Genomic DNA, 21,575 nt, shown 5'->3' with positions numbered 1-21,575 from the left:
TACAGCCCCATTTTATAAAAGCATTTTCTTAATCCAGGTTCCATCTTCCCAGATATGTCCAGGTCTGTGTCAAGTTGACAAAAATAACTGGCACAGCCGCCATGAATCCGAACCTAAAAAGGTCAATGCAAGGTGAACACTTCCTCACAACCCTGCTCCCTGGCTCATGGATGAAATGTAATTCACTCTGCACAGGCTTTCAGAGAGGACTCCAGTTGACACTCACGTGACACCCACGCAGCCATCTCTAAAGCAGAGGCCCTGACCAACCTCTGTGAGCCTAGGCGGAGGGGGCCTCCATCACTGCCACCACCAAAGCACTCAACTCCCGGACTGGATACAAGCATGGCCTTTTCCCCAGTGAGCTGCCTCCACCCAAACGCCCACCCCCATCACTGCCTCTCAGCATCTCAGTCCCTATCCTCGCCAAGGCCTCAGCCCCGTGACCTCTCCATCGGGCGGTGCTCACAACTTCCTCTTCTGTCCCAGTGGTCACGCCCACCTGCTAACCGATGTCACTGAGCGCCTGTGTCCTCATCCCTACACACTGCCTTCAGTTGTTTCAGAGTTCTGAATACCTCTGTCACACCACAGTCTCACTACACAGCCAGAGACGCTAAACCTGCCCACACACACTCTACCATCTACGGTGACTCTAACGCCCCAAACTTGCCTGGCTCTCAGATTCTTCTCAAAGCTGTCTCCATAGTCCCAGAGGGTCTCTGCCACCACCAGCACGCTCCGTCAGAATCTCCCTAAACTGAGTTCTCTAAGTGCTGTGTGACAGGTGTCTTTCCAGACCATCTCACCTACACCTCTGTCTGTCTCAGCCCTGACCTCGGCTCCAACACAACCAAATTAAGATTTTTCTCTGCTCAATTCCAAGGAAACAGTAGGGGCAGGCAGAGATCACCCACAAGCCAGCAGCATGCCACCACGAGGCCCAGGCACATGGAGGACAGCTCCAGCGCCAAGACATGGGCAGAAATCAACCAGTGACAAGCCTGTGCTGCCGGGGGTGGGGGTGGGGGTGGGGTTTGGGCACCATTATGGAGAGGGGTATCTGGTGGAGACATGAGGAGCCAGCTGGTGGGGGTGGCCTGCCTGCCACCAGAGAGAGCCATGTCTGGATCCGTGGCCCTGACGCAGCCACAGTGGTCTGTGTTGACACTGAGACTCCTGTTACCACTAAGGGCCCCATGGAAGCCCAAAGGGTGGGCCACTCGCTGTGTCCATGTTAGTGTCTGAGAAATGTGCCCCCAAAGGAGCCATGTCTTTCTAAGAGACCTGTACTGTCACCCGGGCCCATGGTGACACCTGGCCCCAGACTGTTGCCGAGAGCTATGTATGCGTCCATGGCCCTGCCGCAGCTGGACTCTATGTTGATGTCAGTGGCTCCTGTTACCACAGAGGGCCATGCAGAGGCCACGTTGGTGTTTGAGGGTCATACACATCTGGGTGGCCTGTGCTGCCACCCGGGGCCATGGTGATGTCTAGACCTGAGCTGCACCTGAACTGTCCACATCTGTGTCCATGACCCTACCACTGCCAGGGTCTGCGTTCATGTCTGTGGCTCCTGTTACCATTGAAGGTCTAGCAGATTCCCAGGGGCTGGGTTGCCACCTAGGGACACGTTGGCCCTCAAGTGCCATGCTGCCACTGGGGCCATGCCAATCTGGGTGACCTTAGATGCCAGCAGCGAGGGCTGTGATATCTGAGCCTGGGTCTGTGGTGATGTCTATGGCCCATGTTGCCACTAAAGGCCACACTGATGCCCAGGGGCAAGGTTGATGTCCAAGGCCTGTGCTGTGGCCTGGGCCATTTCTGGGTCTATGACCCAGACACAGCCAGGGTCTTCATTGATGTCCAAGGCTCCTGCTGCCATTGAGGACCACCCAGATGCCTGGGATCTGGGCCTCCACCTGAGGCCATGTTGGTGTTTTAGGGCTACACAGCGGCTGGGTCCATGTCAATCAGAGTGACCTACACTGCCAACTAGGGCCATGGTGACATTCTTACCTGGGCTGCTAACAAGGACCATGTTGGGGCCTGTGTTGATATCCATGGCCCTTGTTGCCACCAAGGGCCACATGAACAACAGAGGTCTGGGCCACCTCGTAGGGCCAGGTTAGAACCTGAGGGTTATGCCATTGCTGGAGTCCTACAGATCTGAGTGGCTTGAACTGCCACTTGGGGCCATGGTGCTGTTCAAGCCTGGGCTGCTGCCAAAGGCTGTGTCTGGCTCTGTAGCCCTGCCAAAGCCTCCATCTGTACTGATGTCCATGGCTCCTGTTATCACCAAAGACAGTGAGGATAGGGCTGCAGAGTTGGCCACGCCCCCACCGGCTACAGCACTGGGGAGAACTGGCCCTGTACCTCTCCTAGACAAAACTGTAGAGCTGGCCCTGGTGGTGTGTGTGGGTGTGGGTGAGCCAGGCCTGAGGGCATGAGAGCAGAGCGGGCCCTGTGACTTGCCGCCTGGTGCAGCGGGTGAGCTAGTTGGGGCAGTGCTGGAGAGCTCACCCTGGTAGTGTCTAGGAGGAAGAGCTGGCAGGCTGACCAACCCAGCTACCACCCAGGCCCAGAACCAGAGCTATGAGTTAGCCCACCTCAACACCCACCTCATCTATGAACCCCTGGAGTGTGTGAAGGGGGCTGACCTGAGTGCCAGAACATGGAGCTGCCTCTAACTCAACACAGTTTTTCCAAAGGGAGGGAAACAGAAATGCACTTACGAGGTCTGGCCCAGAAGCTCCTCAAAAGCTGGCAGTTTAGCTTCTTTGTAGAGTTTTTTTAGTTGTTCTATGTGTTCTGAATTATCAACACCCATTCCCATGGACAAAATTTCAGCTCGAACATTATAATCAATGACAGAAGTTTTCAGATTTGATAGTTTTGTAACATGCACCTTCAACCAGAGGGGAAAACATGTGTGAGAGTTACATCTGAAGCCTGACTACAACACAAGCATGCGCACAGCCTCTCAAGTCTTCCTGCAAGTCAGGTGCACTCGGACGCATGTCTCAGTGTGCAAAGGCTTCCTGCAGCCAGTTATTGTATCGCTAAGGTGATGGCAGAGTCCTCCAAGTCCCGCCCCATGCTTAGGAGATAAGTCTGAGCTATGGGCAGAGCCCTGGTATGACATCCTGCTCACAGCAATCTAGGATGCTATAGCCAGTTACTCTCCTTTAGCCTTCTTGACAAGGCTCAGCGTCCTCCTCACGAGTCTTGAAAGGAGCCCTCATGCCAAGCCTCCAAGTCCTGTGCTCTGCATTGTTTTATCTTTTTGTCTTTTCTCCAGCCAAAGCATTTCAATTATGGGATTTAAGCAAGCTATGAACATCCTCAACTCTGGGATTGCCCCCTTCTGTGGAAGGGCAGGGATGGGCACAGGCTGGCCCGGCTGAGCGCATTCCTAATGAACACTGGGCACACACTCCAACTGAGGCAGGCACAGAAGAGTCTGCCTTCAGCGTGACGGGGAGTTGCTCTGGGAGGGAAGACAGCTGGGGCTACACCCCTTCAGTGTGTCGGTAGACACTGCCATACACTTTGCAGCCGTGGAAACATGTTTTCCAAGAGGGTTTTTTTTTTTTTTTTAACTTCATATTCTGATGGTATTTTAAAATATCCTGCTGGGTGGTAGAGGCGCATATCTTTAGTCCCAGCACTCAGGAGGCAAAGGCAGGGGGATTTTTATGAGTTCTAGGCCAGCCTAGTCTACAGAGTGAGTTCCAGGACAGCCAGGGTTACACAGAGAAACCCTGTCTAGAAAAAAAAAATCCCCTGCTAATAAAGCTTCCTGTTGGATATGGGATGTCCTTTTGTATATATGTTTCTCTTATTGGTTGATGAATAAAACACTGACTGGCCAATAGCCAGGCAGGCGCATAGGCAGGGTGACCAGACCAGAAGTCTAGGGAGAGGAAGGCAGAGGGGGCAAAGAGATGCCATGCTGCCGAAGGAGTATAACATGCAGGATTATGGGTAATGCCACAGCCTCGGGGTTTAATAGAAATGGGTTAATAATTAAGACAGAGCTAGCCGATAAGAAGCCTGAGCTATGGGCCAACAAATAACGCTGTGTGTTTATTGGGGAAAGCAGCTGTGAGACCAGGCAGGACAGAAACCTCCATCTTCACCTGTTCTTTCTCAACCAAGAACAATTATAAGCCTGACTATGATGACACTACTTAAAATCCCTCAATATATCTACTTACCTGCTCTAATAATTGGTGTTTTTCTTTCCTAAGAATGATTTCATAAATCTTATACCCAAATCCCCCATTTTAATGTGTCAAAGCTTTTCATTCTTATGAGTTTTGCTTTCAACAAGATAGGAACTGAATCCCTTTGAATATTATAAATAACAATGAATAAGGCTTGTCTAATGCAGAACTGTTAAGGACAATGTTAGCAGAGACGGTCCACGGGCCTGAGCCACGCCGGCCCCGCAGGGTGGGAGCCTCATCTGCTTCCTTCCCACACATGGAACTCCAGGGTGCAGCCTTAGGACACAGCGGAGCTCAACAAACGCACGATGAGGAAACGGGGCAGAAACTGTTAACACAGCCCGAGTGCCAAGGACGGGACTCCTCGTTAGTAACTGCAGAGCATCCCCAGGCCCCAGGGCCTTGGGGACCAGGAAAGGCAGGACTGTGGCAGCAGGCACTCACCTGTGACTTCTCAAATGGGTTGGGCAGTGGGCTCAGAATCCCCTGTAATGGTCTGTGATTTATAATTCAAGGGGTAAAAAGAAACACCATCGTAAACCCTGGAAAGTGCCACAAGCAGTAAGGGAAGATTCGTCAACGGGTGAACGGTGGTTATAGTACAGATGCGTAGTACACACAATGCCTGCCGGTACTGTCCGCGTGGAGAATATCCCGCCACACAACACCAAAACCCAGACCAAACTCAGGACCCAAGTAACATTAAAAACATCGTCCCCAACACAGAACCCCAAATGAACCTCCATTCCTAGCCACAGACTAGGATCCTTTACATCATTCCTGGGGGTCACCCCCAGAAAGCAGATTTCTTTTGAAGAAAACTGAGCACTTACCATTGGATCGATCCAAAGGGTATTTCCCAAGGCTAGTACCACTTTGGCATCATGTATTTTCCCAACAATCTTATGATGGATGTATCTAGTAACCTGAAAAAGAAAAAGAAAATAAAAACAATCCCAATACTTTGTTACTCACCTGAGGCCCCACGGAAGCTTCTCACCCTACATACGCCGTGTGGTGCACAGGACAGACCACGCTCTGCACCTGCTTCTCAACAGCTCTATGAGGTGAGGGAGGCAGCAGCTCCCTTTCTTGTCATAGGTGCTGCAGAGTTCAACAAGAGCAGCCGTGCAGAGGTGCAGAGTTTGGGGATGGGGTGGGGGTTGCAACGCTGTCCCTCACTATGGCTGGTGGACCCATCTCCTCTGTCAACCCTCAGAAAACCACCAGCATTAGGAAGGAAGGAGAGGCTCTGCTTGCTTCCCCAGAAGGGGTTATGGCCACAGATTTCTCTGCAACTGATGATACACAAACTGAGGGCCCTGTTCTTTCACAGGTGTGCTAGCACTTTCCTCTCTGGAAAAGCCACAACAGACAAGACCTGAGTGATCGCTCATACCTAGGGCAGCGCAGGAGAGACTTGGCCCTTGTCATGAGATTGTGCTGTTTTTGTTGTTGTTTGGTTTTCTGAGACAGCGTTTCTCTGTGCAGCCTTGTCTGTCTTGGAACTTGCTTTGTAGACCAGGGTGGCCTTGAACTCAGATCTTCCTGCCTCTGCCTCCCAAGTGCTGGGATTAGAGGCGTGCACCCCCACCGCCCAGTATGCTGGCTAGTTTTCTACCAATTTGACACAAGCTAGAGTTACCTGAAAGGAAGGAACCTCAACTGAAAAAATACCTCCCTAAGATCTGGCTGATAAGGCATTTTCTTAATTAGTGATCAATGGGGAAGGCCCCGCCTACTGTGGATGGTACCACCCCTGGCCTGATAGTCCTGGGTTCTTTGAGAAAGCCATGATAAGCAAACCAGCAAGCAGCTCCCCTCCATGGCCTCTGCATCAGCTCCTGCCTCCGGGGTCCAGCCCTGCTTCCTTCAGTGAGGGAATACAATATGGAAGTGTAAGCCAAATAAACCCTTTCCTCCAGGATCTGCTTTTGGTCAGGGTTTCATCACAGCAGTAGAAAGGCCTAACAAAGACCCCACACTTCTACTCTTGGCCATGCTTTCTTAATAGATCAAAAAGGTTTCCTAGAGGACTTCCTGATGGTGAGTGCAGAACTCAGCATGGTCCCTGACACACATTAGAACAAAGGAGGAAGATTTCCAGCTGAAAAAAAGCTGTTCTTGATCTTTAGCCCCTATAGGGTCGTGCTTGCTAGGCAGTGTTTAACCTTGTTTAAAACCCAGCCAGTTTACAGTTTGCTCATTACCCTGGCTTATCTCATGTCCCATTAACCAGTTTCCAGAAACGTACCCTAAAATCAGCTGCATTATTCATGAACTCACTGCTCTGGTAACCAATGTTTATCAGGCCCCTCCACCCATCTCAGAGCCTTCTGAGGTACATTGCATGCAACAGGCATTTTCTCTGCTCTTGATTGATACCCTGTCTGACAGATGACATTTTATTGACCCCAAGGGTCCAGAGGAAATGGCTCTGTCTTTGTGACCTGTTCTAGCATCTCTCTTTTTTTATCCATTCTCCTCATCTTCCAGAATGGATCACTTGGCCTCCCAAGGAACATCTATAACTGCTGTAGAGACCTCAGCAAACCATGCTCTTAATGACCTAAAACTGAAAACTGCAAAGCAAAGGCTTGAATTCAAGACTCTAATAAACACCTGGAGCTACAGTCTCAACTGTTTACAAGGCAGATCCAAAAAGACTGTTTGAATCTAGAAGTTCAAGAGTACCCTGGACAACATAGTGAAGATCCAGGTTTAAAAAAATCCCTCCACGCACACACACTTAAAATAAGTACCAGCTGTCTGCATAGTCTGGGTTAAATGTATTGCCTAAGTCAATAAAACATAAAAGCTAAAGTAACCCACCTTTGGGTTCCATTCAATTTCACTGTCAGCTGGTTTCACCCTGCAAACAATGAACTCGACAGCCTGCGGGGGCAGAGTGTGGAACTTCTCTGGGAGCAGCAGCAGCTGGTCTCTTGCGATGAGCTTGGTCCTGCCTTCATCTATGAATTTCACCAAGACACTCCCCAAACCCCAAGTGTCTTCCTTCTGGCTCACCTCCAACACTTGAACCCTAAAGAACAGCAAAGACATCAGGGAATCCAAAAACGGAAGCCACCTTATTCTGCACACTGCAGTGTTACTCTCCATCAGAGGAGCCTTACATGACAGACTGTCTGTCAGCACACGTCACCATGTAACCGGTAGCACTGCTGAACAGAACAAACCCTGTATCGATCTAGAAAATGAACTCCGGTTATCACAGCAAATCAAAGATCCTAGTTTCTGAGATGAGGCTGACACCAACAGTGTGGACCCATGGATTCAGAAAGGCAGGTGCAAATAAGCACACGCATGGGTGGCCAGGATGGAACACTAATTGTGCCACCACTGAGCTGGCCTTAGATAACTTCCCCAACAAGGCCACAGCTCTGTTTGCTTTTCTGTAAAGTGAGAACAATGCCTCTTTTACAGGAATCTGAGAGAGTCAGTGTTACAGAGTAGTTATGCTAACACACAGTGATGATTTATAAACATTTGGAGGAATATGGCCACTGTACTCTGTGCGGGGACCAGCAGATGTCCTATGCACATCTGTACCAGGTGTTCTGAGCACTGTGCATAAGCACCAACTTTCTGGAAGGTGGCCAGGCTCAGGGTACACACACACACACACACACACACACACTCCCACAAAAGACAGGGGTGAGAATAAGCATTCAAACTTCGTGTTCATGCCTCACAGCTATGGACAGGCCAGTACAGATCACTTACCTCTGGAAAAGCGTTTTTTCTTCTAATCCATACAACCCAAAACTCTCCACCTTTTCAGCAGCTGTTTTATTACTGGGATCCTTAAAATATTCATTCATTTCTGCATTGAGAGTCGCATAAAGATCCAAGTGTTTATCAAGTATCCGACCAAAGTAATTGGTTGCATTTGAAACGTAAAAAGGTATTATCTGAAATAAACACAAGGAACAGATGTAGAAGACAGCTGAAATGAAACCTGTACAAGTCACGTCTGCAGACATCAGCAAACAAGGCCAGGCAGCGGTGGCGCACGCCTTTAATCCCAGGCAGGGGCAGGTGGATCTCAGTGAGTTCGAGGCCAGCCTGGTTTACAGAGTGAGTTCCAGGACAGCCAAGATCACACAGTAGTTTCCAACTTTTGAAAACGAATTAAAGAAAAACTTGGAGATTGTCATGTGTCATTGTATGTTTTTAAATACAGCACTTTAGAAGCAGAGGGAAGTGAACTGTGGGTTTGGTATTAGACAAATGTACAGTGTAAATTCCAGGAGAGCCAAGTTTTGGAATTGAAAGAAACCTTTGAAAACAGCAATCTGGTGAGGATGTCATTGGATGAGAAGGCTATGTTTCAGTGCCAGCAAGCAGAGTATTTGACATCCTAGGCCTAGCCACACAGAGAAACTCTGTCTTAAAAAAAAAAAAAACAAAAAAAAAAAAAAAACATAAAACAAATCTGCAGAGGAACCAAGAACTCAAGGTACACAGGAAAGGACAGAATAAGAAGCCAGGAAACAGGCCAAACACTGGACCAAAGCAGAATAAATACCATACACATAAATAACCAGTCTCATTTTACACTTAACAGAGAGAACTCCATCATTCATAAACTTCATTTTAGGGTCAGCAAGACGGCTCAGGCGGTAAAGGGAATTGCACACAGCCTTGACAGCCTGAGATGGAGCCGTGCAGCTCAGATCCCAGAAAACGGCAGAATGACCTTTCACCTCTGACCTGTATGGCTTCAGTCACATGCACATGTACAGAGACACACTTTATTTTAGTTACATGTTCCTTTGTTCACCTTTTAACGGAATTCTTCATACATCGATTTTAAAAACTATGTCTATTTTAAGGTCTTTGTACAGTATATATAATATGTTGAACATATTAGCCCACACACATACCAATCTCCCAACTACCCTCTTCTTGTCTCTCCTCCCCCGTTTATGCCCTTTGTTGCCCTCCAGGCAGCAGGGCCAGGAGGAGGCAGGAGAGGCTGGGATGCAGCACAGAGCAGGACAGGCTGTCCTGTACCAGATAGATATAAAATTATGAGAATACGGCTGGTGTGAGTTACAACTCTAGTACTTCGTTACGGCAACTCTAGTAAGCTAACGTAATACACAGTGGTTACTTTTTTTTCCTGTTGCTTTAAAAACAGCATGTGGCCAGGCAGTGGTGCTGGCCCACACCTTTAATCCCAGCACTCAGGAGGCAGAGGCAGGTGGATCTCTGTGAGTTCGAGACCAGCTTGGTCTACAGAGCAAGTTCCAGGATGGACAGTTATACACAGAGAAACCCTGTCCCAGGGAGAAAAAAGAAAAAGGAAAAAACAAAACAAAACAAAACCAAAACCCCAGCATCAGTTTTCCCTAAGGGTGCAGCCCTGGCAGACCACCATGCTCCAGTGGGGAGCCACTCATCCAAGACGGTGGCGCGGGCAGCACAAACTGGACTCTCCTGCTTTGTTTTGTTTTTGTTTCGTTTTGGTTTTTTTGAGACAGGGTTTCTCTGTGTAACAGTCCTGGCTGTCCTGGAACTCACTCTTGTACAACCGGGCTGGCCTTGAATTCTCTGAGATTCGCCTGCCTCTGCCTCCCAAGTGCTGGGATTAAAGGCCTACTTTGTTTTTTAAGAGGGCAAAAAGGTTGGGTGGGTTAGGAGGCGGATCTGGAAGGAGACAATATGATCAAAACACATTGTATACATCCCCCACCCCCACCCCCAAAAAAAACACACTAATGAGGAACCAAAAATTAAAATAAAAGTTTAAAAACTTAGGCACTGAAAAGGGACCTTCTAATGGTAAAGGAAAATTTAACTACTTAAATCAGGAGTGCCATGGCTGGCGCCTGATCCCCGCCTCTCAGAGAAGGGAGCTAACTGTCCACCACTCCTGTTAACATTCCTTTGCTAACTGCTGGTCATAAAGATCCCCCAGCCCAGGGGATTACTGACAGACCCTGTGACCCTGTAACCCTGCAAGCCCTTGCCCTGTCTTATCTCAGGCAAATGTATCTCCCTTAAAATGTATAGTTACCAACTCTCTACTTTGTATGACCTGAAGTAACCATGGAAACTCTGTAATTTGTAGCCTTCAACTTATGGTCTGTCCCTTTAAAAGCTTCTCTTTTTGGCTGGTTTGGCATCTCATTTGCCCACCATGCAGTGAGATCCTAGCTGGCCAGCTTGAAATAAAAAGAAACCTTTTGCTTTTGCATCAGTGTGACTCTCTGGGTTAGTCTCTGGGCCCTGCAACCTCGCACAACACTAAGAAGTTAAAGCAAACAAAAAGTCTTCACGAAAATGATTGTTCAGCAAAGGATGCTAGCAGAACTTACCCTAATATGTCCAAACCCTGGCAGAGACTCATTGGATAATTTCCTTGGGATATCCATTTCTGGATTAATGTGGTGCCGGTCAGGGCAGATCCTTTTGTCTCTTAAAAAAAAGAAAAGAAAAAAGAAAAACAAGACTATATTTTAAAACAAGAAGAAAGTAAGCTAATATGAAGTGTTAAGACACCTGCGGGAAACTGGCCAGCAGCTACAAGAGTTTTACTCGGAACATTTAAAGGCGAGGTAGCTCTAGACTTTGGAGGACAGCAACAATGCCTATGTAGGAATAGCCTCCACTATTTAATCAACTCTGGTGAACGTCAAGGACAAGGTTCCTTAGTATTCCTACGGTCACTTTTATTATTTTTAAGTTTTGTATTTTTATTTTATATGTATGGGTGTTTTTGCTTGCACATCACATGCGTGCCTGGTACCCGAAGAAAAGGCCAGAAGGAGGTGTTGGATCCCCTGGAATGGAGTAACAGATGCTTGTGAGCAGTCCTGGGTGCTCTGATCTGCTGAGCCACCTCTCCAGTCTCTGAAGACTATCCCCAAAATATGCAACCAAGGCCAATGGGCCTCTAAGACAAGCCTCTCCTTAGCTATTGCTACCCAGCGGGGTACACACATACGCCCTACAGAGACACACACAGAAACAGAGCAGTGCCGACACACACAACAGCCCAACTGCAAACTGCCCAGGCCCATTAGCTACAAGGGGATAAACACATGGCGATACAGTCATTGGACAGAATATGAAGTCACCTAAAAAAGTAAAATACTGAAATAAGCCCTTCCCTCCCTAAAAGTGCATTTGATCAGAGTGTTTTATAAAACCAACAAAAAAGCAAGCCAACACAATGCTTATCAATAAATCAGTGGGAAAAGAAAACAGGGCACCCAGAGAGCATAGCGATATTCAGTTATGGAGAAAAATGCATTTTATAGCAAATGGATGGAAATGGAGGAAATAAATAAAAATTCAGCCAGAGAGAAACAAGCACTGCATATTCCCTTAGAGGTGGAAAGGTAGAAATCAGGTGGCCCAGAAAGTGGAATTGTGATTGCTAGAAACGGGGAAGGGTATGGGGATATCACACTGAACCCCATTAATACGTACAGTTGATATGTGTCATTTAAAAAGCATAGCTTGCTGGAGCTAACGGCTATGAGAAGGTGGACGGCTACATGGGAACCTCTCGGTGCTCCTTTTGTACCGAGTGGGTTAACACAGGGACATAGGTGTGTGATATTTTCCATCAAGGGGCTAATTTTAATGCACATTACTACTCAATTCTAAAAAGCATTGGCTTACTTGCAAAAGCCGAATGCCTTAAGATATGGACAAAGCGGTCTCCTGGCCTTCTTATCTTCCTTGGCTTCCAGGACCCCAGCGGTAAACTCATACAGCTCTGATGGGATTTTGGCATCTGCTCGCTCCAAGTATCGAAGGACACCAACGGCATGGCTTGCATTTCTCTCCGTCAACAGCAAGACAGATTTGGTTTTTTTATCTCCCTGCTCTGCAGGAGAACCCTGAAGATTGGGGATGAATAAAATTATCAGTCTCCTTTCGCACAATAAAGCTTTGTAAGCTCTGACTTTGCCAACACACACACAGTGGAACAATACATAAAATACAAATGGATCAAACCTGTTCAGTTAAACTCTGAAAGTGGTCAGACATGCAATACAGGCGTCCACCCAGCACTTTCGGCGAGGAAGGAAAGCTGAAGTGAACGACACGCGTGGCGTCGGTGATGGCCAGGAGGGGTATGCAGTCGTCTGTCAAGGCTGGAGAAAGGAATGCCCACAAGGTCCCATGAACTCCCGTAAGCGGGCCTGGCAGCCATACCACACCACATTTCTGCACTGCATTTCACTTGGTTATCTGGGGTGCCAAGCACTGAACTCGGGCCTCCTGCTAGGTGAAGACTCAACACCTTCAAAGCCAGAGCCCTGCACCACACCTTTCATATGCAAAGTAACATCCCCCACCCCGAAAATGCCACAGCCTACTGATAAAATGCCAGAGGCCTTCCTCTATCATAAATCAGGCTGCCCATTTACTCTGTGCATTTTGAGATTTATGCTTTTTATTAAGCTTCGTATCTGTACAGGTGTGCGCATGAATGGATAAATGGACAGACAGACAGATGCACAGACCAACACACACTTTTTACATAGGTGAACCCAAACTGGATCTCCAGAAAGAACTCTGCCTGCTAAGCTGAGGGCCCTGGAGTGCATCTAGATTCACCTCGTAAAGAGAGAGGCTAGTTTTCATCTGAATGAAGATGACTAATGAATTCTGAAACCTTCAAAATAATGAAAAGGCTGGATATGAGGTATATAAATGAATAAACGATCCCTACTAGCTCAGCCTTGTCTAAATACAAACAGAAATCAAAATACTTACTTAATACAATGTGGGAGCCGGAACTTAACTTCTTCTTCCACTGTTCTAAAATACTTTTTAAGTTAAAAGCCATTTCTTTATGCATTTTCAAGCAAAATATTGAATTGCTTTCTACTACCTAAAGGGGAAATCAGAGGCATCAGGACCACGTAAGTTCAGGCAGTGACTCTACTGTTAACTGCCCAGATCAACTTTAAATCCCTAGCAAGAGGATAAAACAGTGAAGTCCTGAGAATGAGGCCGTCAACGTAAACATCTTCATCTGTCATCTTCATCTAAAGATCTGCTGTAAGTGAAACACTATTTCCTTTCTTTTCAACAACATGCTATAGCTTATGATGAGGGAAAGAAAGGCATGGTAGGGTGTTTTTAATCTTGTGCTTGGCTTTGGTTCTACATTTTAGCATGAATTTTTGTTGTTGTTGTTGTTTTTCGAGACAGGGTTTCTCTGTGTAGCTTTGGAGCCTATCCTGGCACTCGCTCTGGAGACCAGGCTGGCCTCGAACTCACAGAAATCCTCCTGCCTCTGCCTCCCGAGTGCTGGGATTAAAGGCGTGCGCCACCACCGCCCGGCTCTAAGTAGAAAAATCTTAAGACAATTAGTTTGGCTCTTCTGTCTATGAGATATTACCTCACTATGACCTTCTTGATTTTCTTCAGGGTACAGATGGGAAGCTTTCCACAGACCAGTCCTTTCACATGGCATAGCCACACAGCGCTGCTGCTCCTCTGTGCTCGGAGTTCAGTGTTTCCCAGCACGGCCCCTCCCTCAGACCCTCGAGTTACACTGTGAGATTGCATCTCTCCCCCCTCTGGTGTCCATTTCTGATCAGCAGACTCAGCTATGGCTCTCCCACGAACGGTGAGAGGGTCCTCGCATGAGGACAGGCTTACCTTACACACAATTTCTGTTTCAGCTACAGAGCAGGTGAAGATCAAGGTCTTCTGGGCCTGACTGGGAACAAAGTCAAGAACTTGGAGTAAAGTAGAGGTCTTCTCACACTCGAGGCAGAGATGCACCACCTGCCGAGAAACACAGAGACAGCTGCTTTCTGAGGGTCACAGCGCCCCAGCTGCACCTTCTTCCAGGGGGGGTTTCATTGTGACAACAAAGAATGCACCGGAAACCAGCAGACCTACAATCCCGCTTACAGATCTGTGGCTGAAACCACAGCTCCAGGCTGACTGACAGCAGGGAGACAAGTTCCCGTCTCCCCCTTCATCACCTGCTGGACATTGCCGTAGAGGGCGGCCTCCTCGAGGGCGGTGATGACGATGTAGGGGTCCTTCATGAACTCTCTGACCAGATGGTCGACGTGCCTGTTCCAGTGAACGCCCACCGCCACGATCTGATGAGGAGCCGACTCCCGCTCTTCTACCTCAACGTTCTTTTTAAAGTTATCCAGGATGGCAAACATCTGGAAAAGTTGTAAATTTTACCTTTGCTTCAAGATAGAGTAAAGGATTGATTAGCCAGAACATCAAATGCAGGAACTACCCAAATGATGTTTTCAGTAGGGAAACTGAAAAACTGATGTTTGTGTAGGGAAAGCCTCTCCAAAGACAAAAAAGGAAAAAAAAGCTTTACCAAAGAAGGAAATGTTGGGACAATAAACCCTAAAATCCCAGTGGGATGGAATTAAGGCACTAACAGTGTCCCGGTGGATAATGTTTGTAATAAGGGATTAGCATGCTTATATTAAAGACTTCAAAACTCAATTCTAGAAAAGTGACCCCATCAACTAAAAACAAGCAACACACAGAAGAATAGACACAGTGATCAATTTGCATTAATTTTTAACCTAATTAGTCAAGGAGATAGTAACACACTAAACAAATAGGAACTGGGAACCCACTGTTGACCAGTTGGCATTGGAGCAAAACAAAACACAAGCCAGGTCCAGGTCTCCAAATGGCAGGCAAGCGGTATGCCTGGTGCGATAGCATGCTGGCCACAGACTGCCCACCGCTTTCAGAAAAGCAATGGCGCAAAGCTTTTCATCAATCCACCCAGACTTCAAAGGAGCCCACACAGTCATTAAGAAATAAGCCTGCACTTTCCCTGGGGCCACCAACACTCCCAAAGAACACTCTCGGTCAGCATGTCACCCTGCTTCTAACAAATGAGTCACAAGAACTCAGTCTTTTAAGGAAATGTGGCCCAGCAGTAGAACACTTCCCTAGCATGTACAAGGCCCAGGTTTAAAAGTAAGCTGTTAGCAAAACAATAAAAAAATAAACAGCAGCGGGGTAGCGGTGCACGCCTTTAATCCCAGCACTTGGGAGGCAGAGGCAGGTGGATCTCTGTGAGTTCAAGACCAGCCTGGTCTCCAGAGCGAGGGTCAGGACAGCCTCCAAGGCTACACAGAGAAACCCTGTCTCGAAAAAAACAAAATAAATAAATAAATATAAAATAAATAAGTTGTTATGCTTATGAGCAATAAAAACAATCACACTGCAGAATAGCATGGCACCATTGTGTTCCAAGGTTAAGTTCTAAATCAGTACTAACCCACTCTTGCTATTAACTGTATGTATCAACAAAAAGCCACTTAAAAGAGGGACACAGTGCAGACTGACGACCTCTGAGGACAAGACTGGGGTCTGTTTTCAAGTGCTCCTCTACTTCTTAATTTTCTCTTAAGAATGTTCCTCCTATAACTAGAGAACAGTATGAAAAACTAACGATCTCCTCAGATTCTGTTCTTGAAAGGGAAATTTACCACTAGGCAGGAGATTTCAGGTAAAGGTACTCTCTTCTAAATCACAACATTAACCGACTGCTGTGCTGACCGGGTATTCTGTCCCTCCAAGCACGGAAGATCTGACCCCATTCGGAACACTCTGGCTTTCACACAGGACGGCGGGGGCTCCGGTGGGGGGGGTGTCTGTACTCACTTGCTCATTAGCTTCGAAGAACAACACTTGCACTTCGTCCAGAACCAGGTGGCAGAGTCTAAGAAATAACAAGCTTCGGTATGTGAGCAGTCTCAAAAGGCTGTGTGGGGTTGTGACAATCACATCACCTACAGTTGGAAACAACAATGGACATCTTAGGTTTTCTACAAGTTCCTGTGATACTTCCTTCACCGAGACTCCACTTCCTGCTTAGCAGCCATCTCTCCACTGGGTGAGCAAGGCACGCCCCTATCTGTCTGTCTGTCTGACTGTCTGTCTGTCTGTCTATCTATCTATCTATCTATCCATCTATCTATCCATCCACCCTGTCTTAGCCTGCAGTATCTCACTATACCCCCAGCTGCCACAGGCTCTGCTACCCAAAAGGCAGATTTCCTCAGCTGTGCTCAGCATCTGTCAGTGGAAGGCCAGGAGCGTGTAACAACCGAGGGAAACCATGCAGTTTTCTGAGCCTTCACCACTGACACCCCTGGTAACTAGGAAGTCAAGTTAGAGCCAGTGGCCAGCAACTGAGGTCCCAGGCTGCCCAGGCAAGCTCACTGTCTTCTGCAAAGAAAATCAAACAGCTTGGAAAGGATGCTTACACCCCCTTGGAAGCTTCATATTTTTGGCTTCATCTTTGTGAAGTCCAATTGTTAATAACACAGGATGAAGAGGCCTGGAGGACATGCTATAGTCTCCCAATAACTCAAAAATAAACTGGGCCTTTTTCCACCCAGGACACACGATGACTGCAAGAGGCTGCAAAGACAAACAGATTCAGAGAATTTTGGACAGTTGTTAGGAATCAAACATAGTATATGTGTAACATCCAGATCATCTCCTGGCATAGGATTAGTCTTTACTATCATCATCACACAGACAAGAAAAGGGAAAATACAATTTCATTACAGTGGGCTTAGAAACACTCTACTAGTTCTTAAGCTAAACTAAAGAACTCCCTAAGTCACTAAAGCCTTAACACACTCTACAGGGTAGGGCCAAGTAGTCCTTACTTCACGGGGTCAGAATGAGGCTCAGAGGTGAACTTGCCCCTCAAGGCTGTACAGCTAACACATCAGCAAGAAAATAAGAGCCCAGATGTCTGGCTCAATTTCCTGCCCCTAAGAACCAGGAGTGGTCACCTCTGGAAGGGCCTCCACAGAGCCACTCTTCCTTAGACTGCCTCTCAGCCCAGCTCCCCATCAGCCCAGAGGTGATCTGCCTGCCAACATTTCATGGGCACATTTCCTACAGAGACGAGCCTGGTGTCCCCTTCCTCTAGGAAGGGCTGGACAAGTGCCAACTCTCCACAGGCCTGAAAGCCAGCTGCCCATGGAGGCAAGGAGAAAGCAGGGGAGACACAAGAGTAAGGGCTGGATGTCACATTCTGCCCCCAGAAGGGGCTCTCTCTATCTCAGGACCAAATGGCACTTTCCATCATCAGCCGGGCTCAGCAGCTTAACCTAACTAAGGGGTCTAAATAAATGTACACATTAAAGTCAGAAATTCCAAAGACAAATCGTCACACAGTATGGCAGGGTTAAGAAAAAATAAGCCCCAGTATCCTTCGACACCCTAAGCAGGCTCCCTTGTCGCACCTATTGTATGGTGCATGGTGGGACCCTCTATACCAAATCCTTTGTGCCATGTTCTGGGATGGAACTTTTATAATGACGGTTCTCCAGAGCCAAACCCAGTAAGGCACAATCCACTGCCATTTTCTCCTTACTTTCCATTTCTTACCCCTGGGAAAGACTACTATACAGTGGGGGCTGCTGTGGTTCAGCATGTCTCATTTAGCATGTCTCATTCTGTGGGATGAGACAACAGAAATTGATCTTTTGTTGTTGTTTAGTCTTTAGAGACAGGGTTTCTCTGTGTAGTTTTGGAACCTGTCCTGGAGCTCAGTCTGGAGGCCTCGAACTCAGAGATCCACCTGCCTCTGTCTCCCCGGTGCTGGGATTAAAGGCGTGCGCCACCACTGCCTAGCTTGAAACTGAACTTGTAGTCACACGTTCACCACTGGTTAGCAGTGAAGAACCCAGCAGTTACCCACGCACTGATGCTCTCACGTGAGACAAGACATGGCCTGGCCATCTCGCCTGGCTAATGTTACAATTGTATGAATTGCGGTAAGATCGTTGTACAAACTCTATATTCATCCCTAAAAGCCACACCTCTTCTGCTCAGCTAGGGCCACAGATGAGAGGGAGTCATGGTAAGAACCAGCTGGGACTGACAGTAAGCAAGCAAAGGCTGTTTTGTAATCGTCCAGGTTTGGTTTTGTTCAAACGTGCTCTCAATGTGTGTCTGAGGCTGAACTCCAACCTACTACATAGCCCAGGCTGGCCTCAAAACTTGTGCTCCTACTGCTTCAGTGTCCCAAGTACTGGGAATATAGACCTGTGTCACTAAGCCAGGCTGACAGGAAAAAAATTGATTAACCTCAGCTTTACAAAAAAAAAAAAAAAAATGTTTCATTTGAAAATAAACATTTAATCCATTTCAAAACGATCTCCAACTTACACCATTTCTACTTGGTAATGACTTGTAGCAACCCCCCATCTGCAAAACCGTAAGCAGGGGTGGCAGGTACAACAGAGGGTCATTTCCACAGTGAGAAATGACGACCACATCACAACCGCGCGCAATAGGAGGCCAAGAGTAAGACGCAGTGTGGCTGGGTCCCGGGAACTTGTTTCTTTGAAGAGCCTACACAGAAAACGGTGGGGAAAAGGGGAAGAGAGAGAGATGAGTGACGACAAAGAAGATACTCCATCCCCCAGCCCCGCTCAGCTCACTCTCGCCACCAGGACACACGCCGGCATGTGGCTTTCTGTGGTGTGCTCCCAAGACCTACTTTAGGTTCTGCATGAATCTTTCCCAGGGACCAAATTCTTGTTTTACGACTATCGGTCCTCTGAACCCATTCAAGGATCTCCCGAGGAGCCAGCCCTCCCGATGACTCAAGCAGCACACAGCAGAAACAGTGTGGCTTTGTCTCCTTGTTCTCTTAACAATCCACCACCCATTCGCCTCATTTGTAAAAACTATTCCTCATTTGATTTTTGAGACAGGGTCTTGCTGTATAGGCCAGGCTAGCCCCAAACTCTCCATCTTTCTTTCTTCCTTTTTCATTTCATCGTATGGTTGTATTGTTTGCCCACCACACCATGCAGTGCTGTGCAGGTCAGAAATGGGCACTGGACCCTCTGGAATCCGACAGACAATTCTGAGGCACCATTTGGGTGCTGAAAACCAAACTGGCTCCTCTGTAAGAGCAACAAGTGCTCTTAACTGTGCAGCCATCTCTCTGGCCCCAAACTCTGGATCTTATTGCCACAGCCACCCAGGCTGGCATCACAGACACATGCCACCCACCACACCTACTGCAACCACAAATACAATTTTCTAAGAGGCACTGAATTCTCTGTGCTGCCCTACCCCCCACCCCCACCCCCAATGCCCCAAGCTTCCAGCTGAGCTGAAGGGACACGAGGCAGCTTGACAGCCTCGCGGAGAAGACACTTCGGTAGTTTCTGGACGTAGGGTAGAGCAAGTACATCCTCTGACACTCTGCAAACACCTTTCCACCCACATAGCTCACTGAGAGCACAAGTGTGGACCTGTTTGTAGAACTGGATGACTGGATGCTCAGCTCCAACGTCCCCAGAGCAGCTGGGCACAAAACTGAGGTCATTCTGAAAGTTGACCTGTGCTGGGACCATTTCTTCTTAGCGGCTTTCATGGCCTGAGTGCCTGAGTTCAGAGGGGTCACAGCCATGTGCTTAAGCAAAGTCTGTTCATTTGCACCTGCCAGATGCTGACTGTCAACATGAAGATCCAAGCCACTCAGGTCCGCACAATGTTCACCGTCCCTCCTCAGACAATCTTTTGCCCTCTTGCTTTGTTCCAGCAATCTAATTTTCAGTTGTCAGACCAAGTTAAACCCTAACCTTTACTCTACTTTCATCTTTTGCCTTTTAGTTCCCTTGTATTCTATACCTCAAAACTATGATTTATAAAAATATTTTTCACTATTTTCTGAATGTTCCTTTCCTTCAACTTTGTGTTTTCAGAGTTTCACGTAACTCACGCTTTCCATGAATTTCTGTTCTTCCTATCGATACCTCCCAAGGACTGACATAATTGTGAGCCACGAATTCGTAGGAACAGACCCAGCGGCTCAGCTCTGTTCAGTTTGCTCTCACAAACTCCTTCTCCAGGTGGACAGCAGGCTGGAGCCACAGTTGAACCCACACACACTTCTCGCTGGCTTCCGTTCCCACTGGTTTTTCTGCTTCAGGAACCAGCCAACTCTCCAGAATGCTTAACACATTCCAGACACAGACACTTGACACGAGCCATCCTTGTTACAGCAGTGCCGCCAGCATGCTGAGCAACACTGCAGTCTCCGCTAGGTTTGCAGCAGTAACACTAACGGGGCACTCCTCTTTCAACAGCAGCCCTTCCCCTGACGTCTTCAGTACCACCCTTCTTGTAGATCTGCAGGAATACGGCCAAAGGAACAGTTTCATGTTTCCTGGAGAGCCTGCAGAACACTTAGTGAGTGAGCAACAGCTTCTGCTCCCTAGAAGGTCTGGAGACACATCCAGAAGCAAGTGATCCCCGTCTTCTTTTGTGTCTGTCGCTATGACCAATCACAGCAAGGTCCTGGTCCAGCTGGAAGGAAATCTCCAACCCCAAGAGCTGACACACAAAACTCTGTTATGGTTAAATGGAGGCAGGTATCTTCTTGCATCTCTGGGGGTAACTTTCTTGTTCAGAAATTGAGTCTCATTGTGCTCAACTGCTGACTCCAAAGTTCTGAGATCAAGGAATCCTTGAGTCTCAACGTGCCAAGGCCCTGGCCTGCAGGTCCACAGCACTGCACCCAGTGATGCCAAGTTTCTGGTTTGCTTTGCTTTTTTTTTTTTTTTTTTTTGGTGAAGGATTATCCTCACAAGTCTACAATCAGTTTGTTCATACTGAAGAGAGGCACAAACCAGACAAGCAGTGCAGAAGGTGAAACAAATCTTGTCATCACGACACTGCAGGAAGACAGGGTAGCAAGCAGACATTCTGACTGGGACAGTTTCAAACAGTATCACCCACCCCCCTTTAGAACAATACAAACGGGTGGTGCACAGTCAAGAAGCAGTCTCGGGATGCTCACTGTTCACCTGCCTTTCCTGCTGCTTTCCGTCCACTTTCCTAAGACCTGTAAAATCTCTTCCCACTCAAGACCTCACAACCTTTCTCTCGGTCTGTTCACCCTTTCCGGTGGCTTCCTCCCCCCCAAGTCAGGAAGGAAATATAGGTGTCTATAATTGATTTACCAAATGAAATCTCAGGGTTATAAAGAAATTTTGGAAAGGATGGATTAAAAAAAAAAAAAAAAACTACAACTGTCCTGGCAATGTGTTCTAAGGTCCCATTTAAAAAGTTCAGAAAAGCTGGGCATTGGTGGTGCACACCTTAAATACCAGCATTCGGGAGGCAGAGGCAGAGGCAGAGGCAGGCGGATCTCTGTGAGTTCGAGGCCAGCCTGGTCTACAGAGCAAGTTCCAGGACAGGCTCCAAAGCTACACAGAGAAACCCTGTCTCGAAAAACCAAAATAAGTAAATTAATTTAAATAAATAAATAAAAGAAAAAAGTTCAGAAAAGCTGGGCATGGTGGT

The 21,575-nt window shown here is 47.5% G+C and overlaps 1 protein-coding gene across 1 annotated transcript in view; it reads right to left on the bottom strand.

The window, feature by feature from the left end:
• Positions 1 to 21,575, bottom strand: part of Tdrd12 (tudor domain containing 12) — an 80,043-nt gene that overhangs the window by 4,005 nt on the left and 54,463 nt on the right. Inside the window, exons 14-26 of the mRNA XM_035449469.1 lie at positions 18,420 to 18,605; positions 16,496 to 16,652; positions 15,891 to 16,018; positions 14,219 to 14,410; positions 13,887 to 14,015; positions 12,993 to 13,110; positions 12,228 to 12,367; positions 11,889 to 12,109; positions 10,577 to 10,676; positions 7,977 to 8,164; positions 7,065 to 7,275; positions 5,066 to 5,158; positions 2,736 to 2,908 (exon numbers count right to left, since the gene is read on the bottom strand). Of these exons, the coding sequence (XP_035305360.1) occupies positions 2,736 to 2,908; positions 5,066 to 5,158; positions 7,065 to 7,275; positions 7,977 to 8,164; positions 10,577 to 10,676; positions 11,889 to 12,109; positions 12,228 to 12,367; positions 12,993 to 13,110; positions 13,887 to 14,015; positions 14,219 to 14,410; positions 15,891 to 16,018; positions 16,496 to 16,652; positions 18,420 to 18,605 (2,036 nt within the window). The remainder of the gene's footprint in view (positions 1 to 2,735; positions 2,909 to 5,065; positions 5,159 to 7,064; positions 7,276 to 7,976; positions 8,165 to 10,576; positions 10,677 to 11,888; positions 12,110 to 12,227; positions 12,368 to 12,992; positions 13,111 to 13,886; positions 14,016 to 14,218; positions 14,411 to 15,890; positions 16,019 to 16,495; positions 16,653 to 18,419; positions 18,606 to 21,575) is intronic.

Source organism: Cricetulus griseus, chromosome 9, assembly GCF_003668045.3.
Source record: "Cricetulus griseus strain 17A/GY chromosome 9, alternate assembly CriGri-PICRH-1.0, whole genome shotgun sequence".
In the NCBI taxonomy this organism is placed as follows: Eukaryota; Metazoa; Chordata; class Mammalia; order Rodentia; family Cricetidae; genus Cricetulus; species Cricetulus griseus.
The sequence above is the reverse complement of the archived record's forward strand: the minus strand, read 5'-3'. Positions and strand labels throughout refer to the sequence as shown.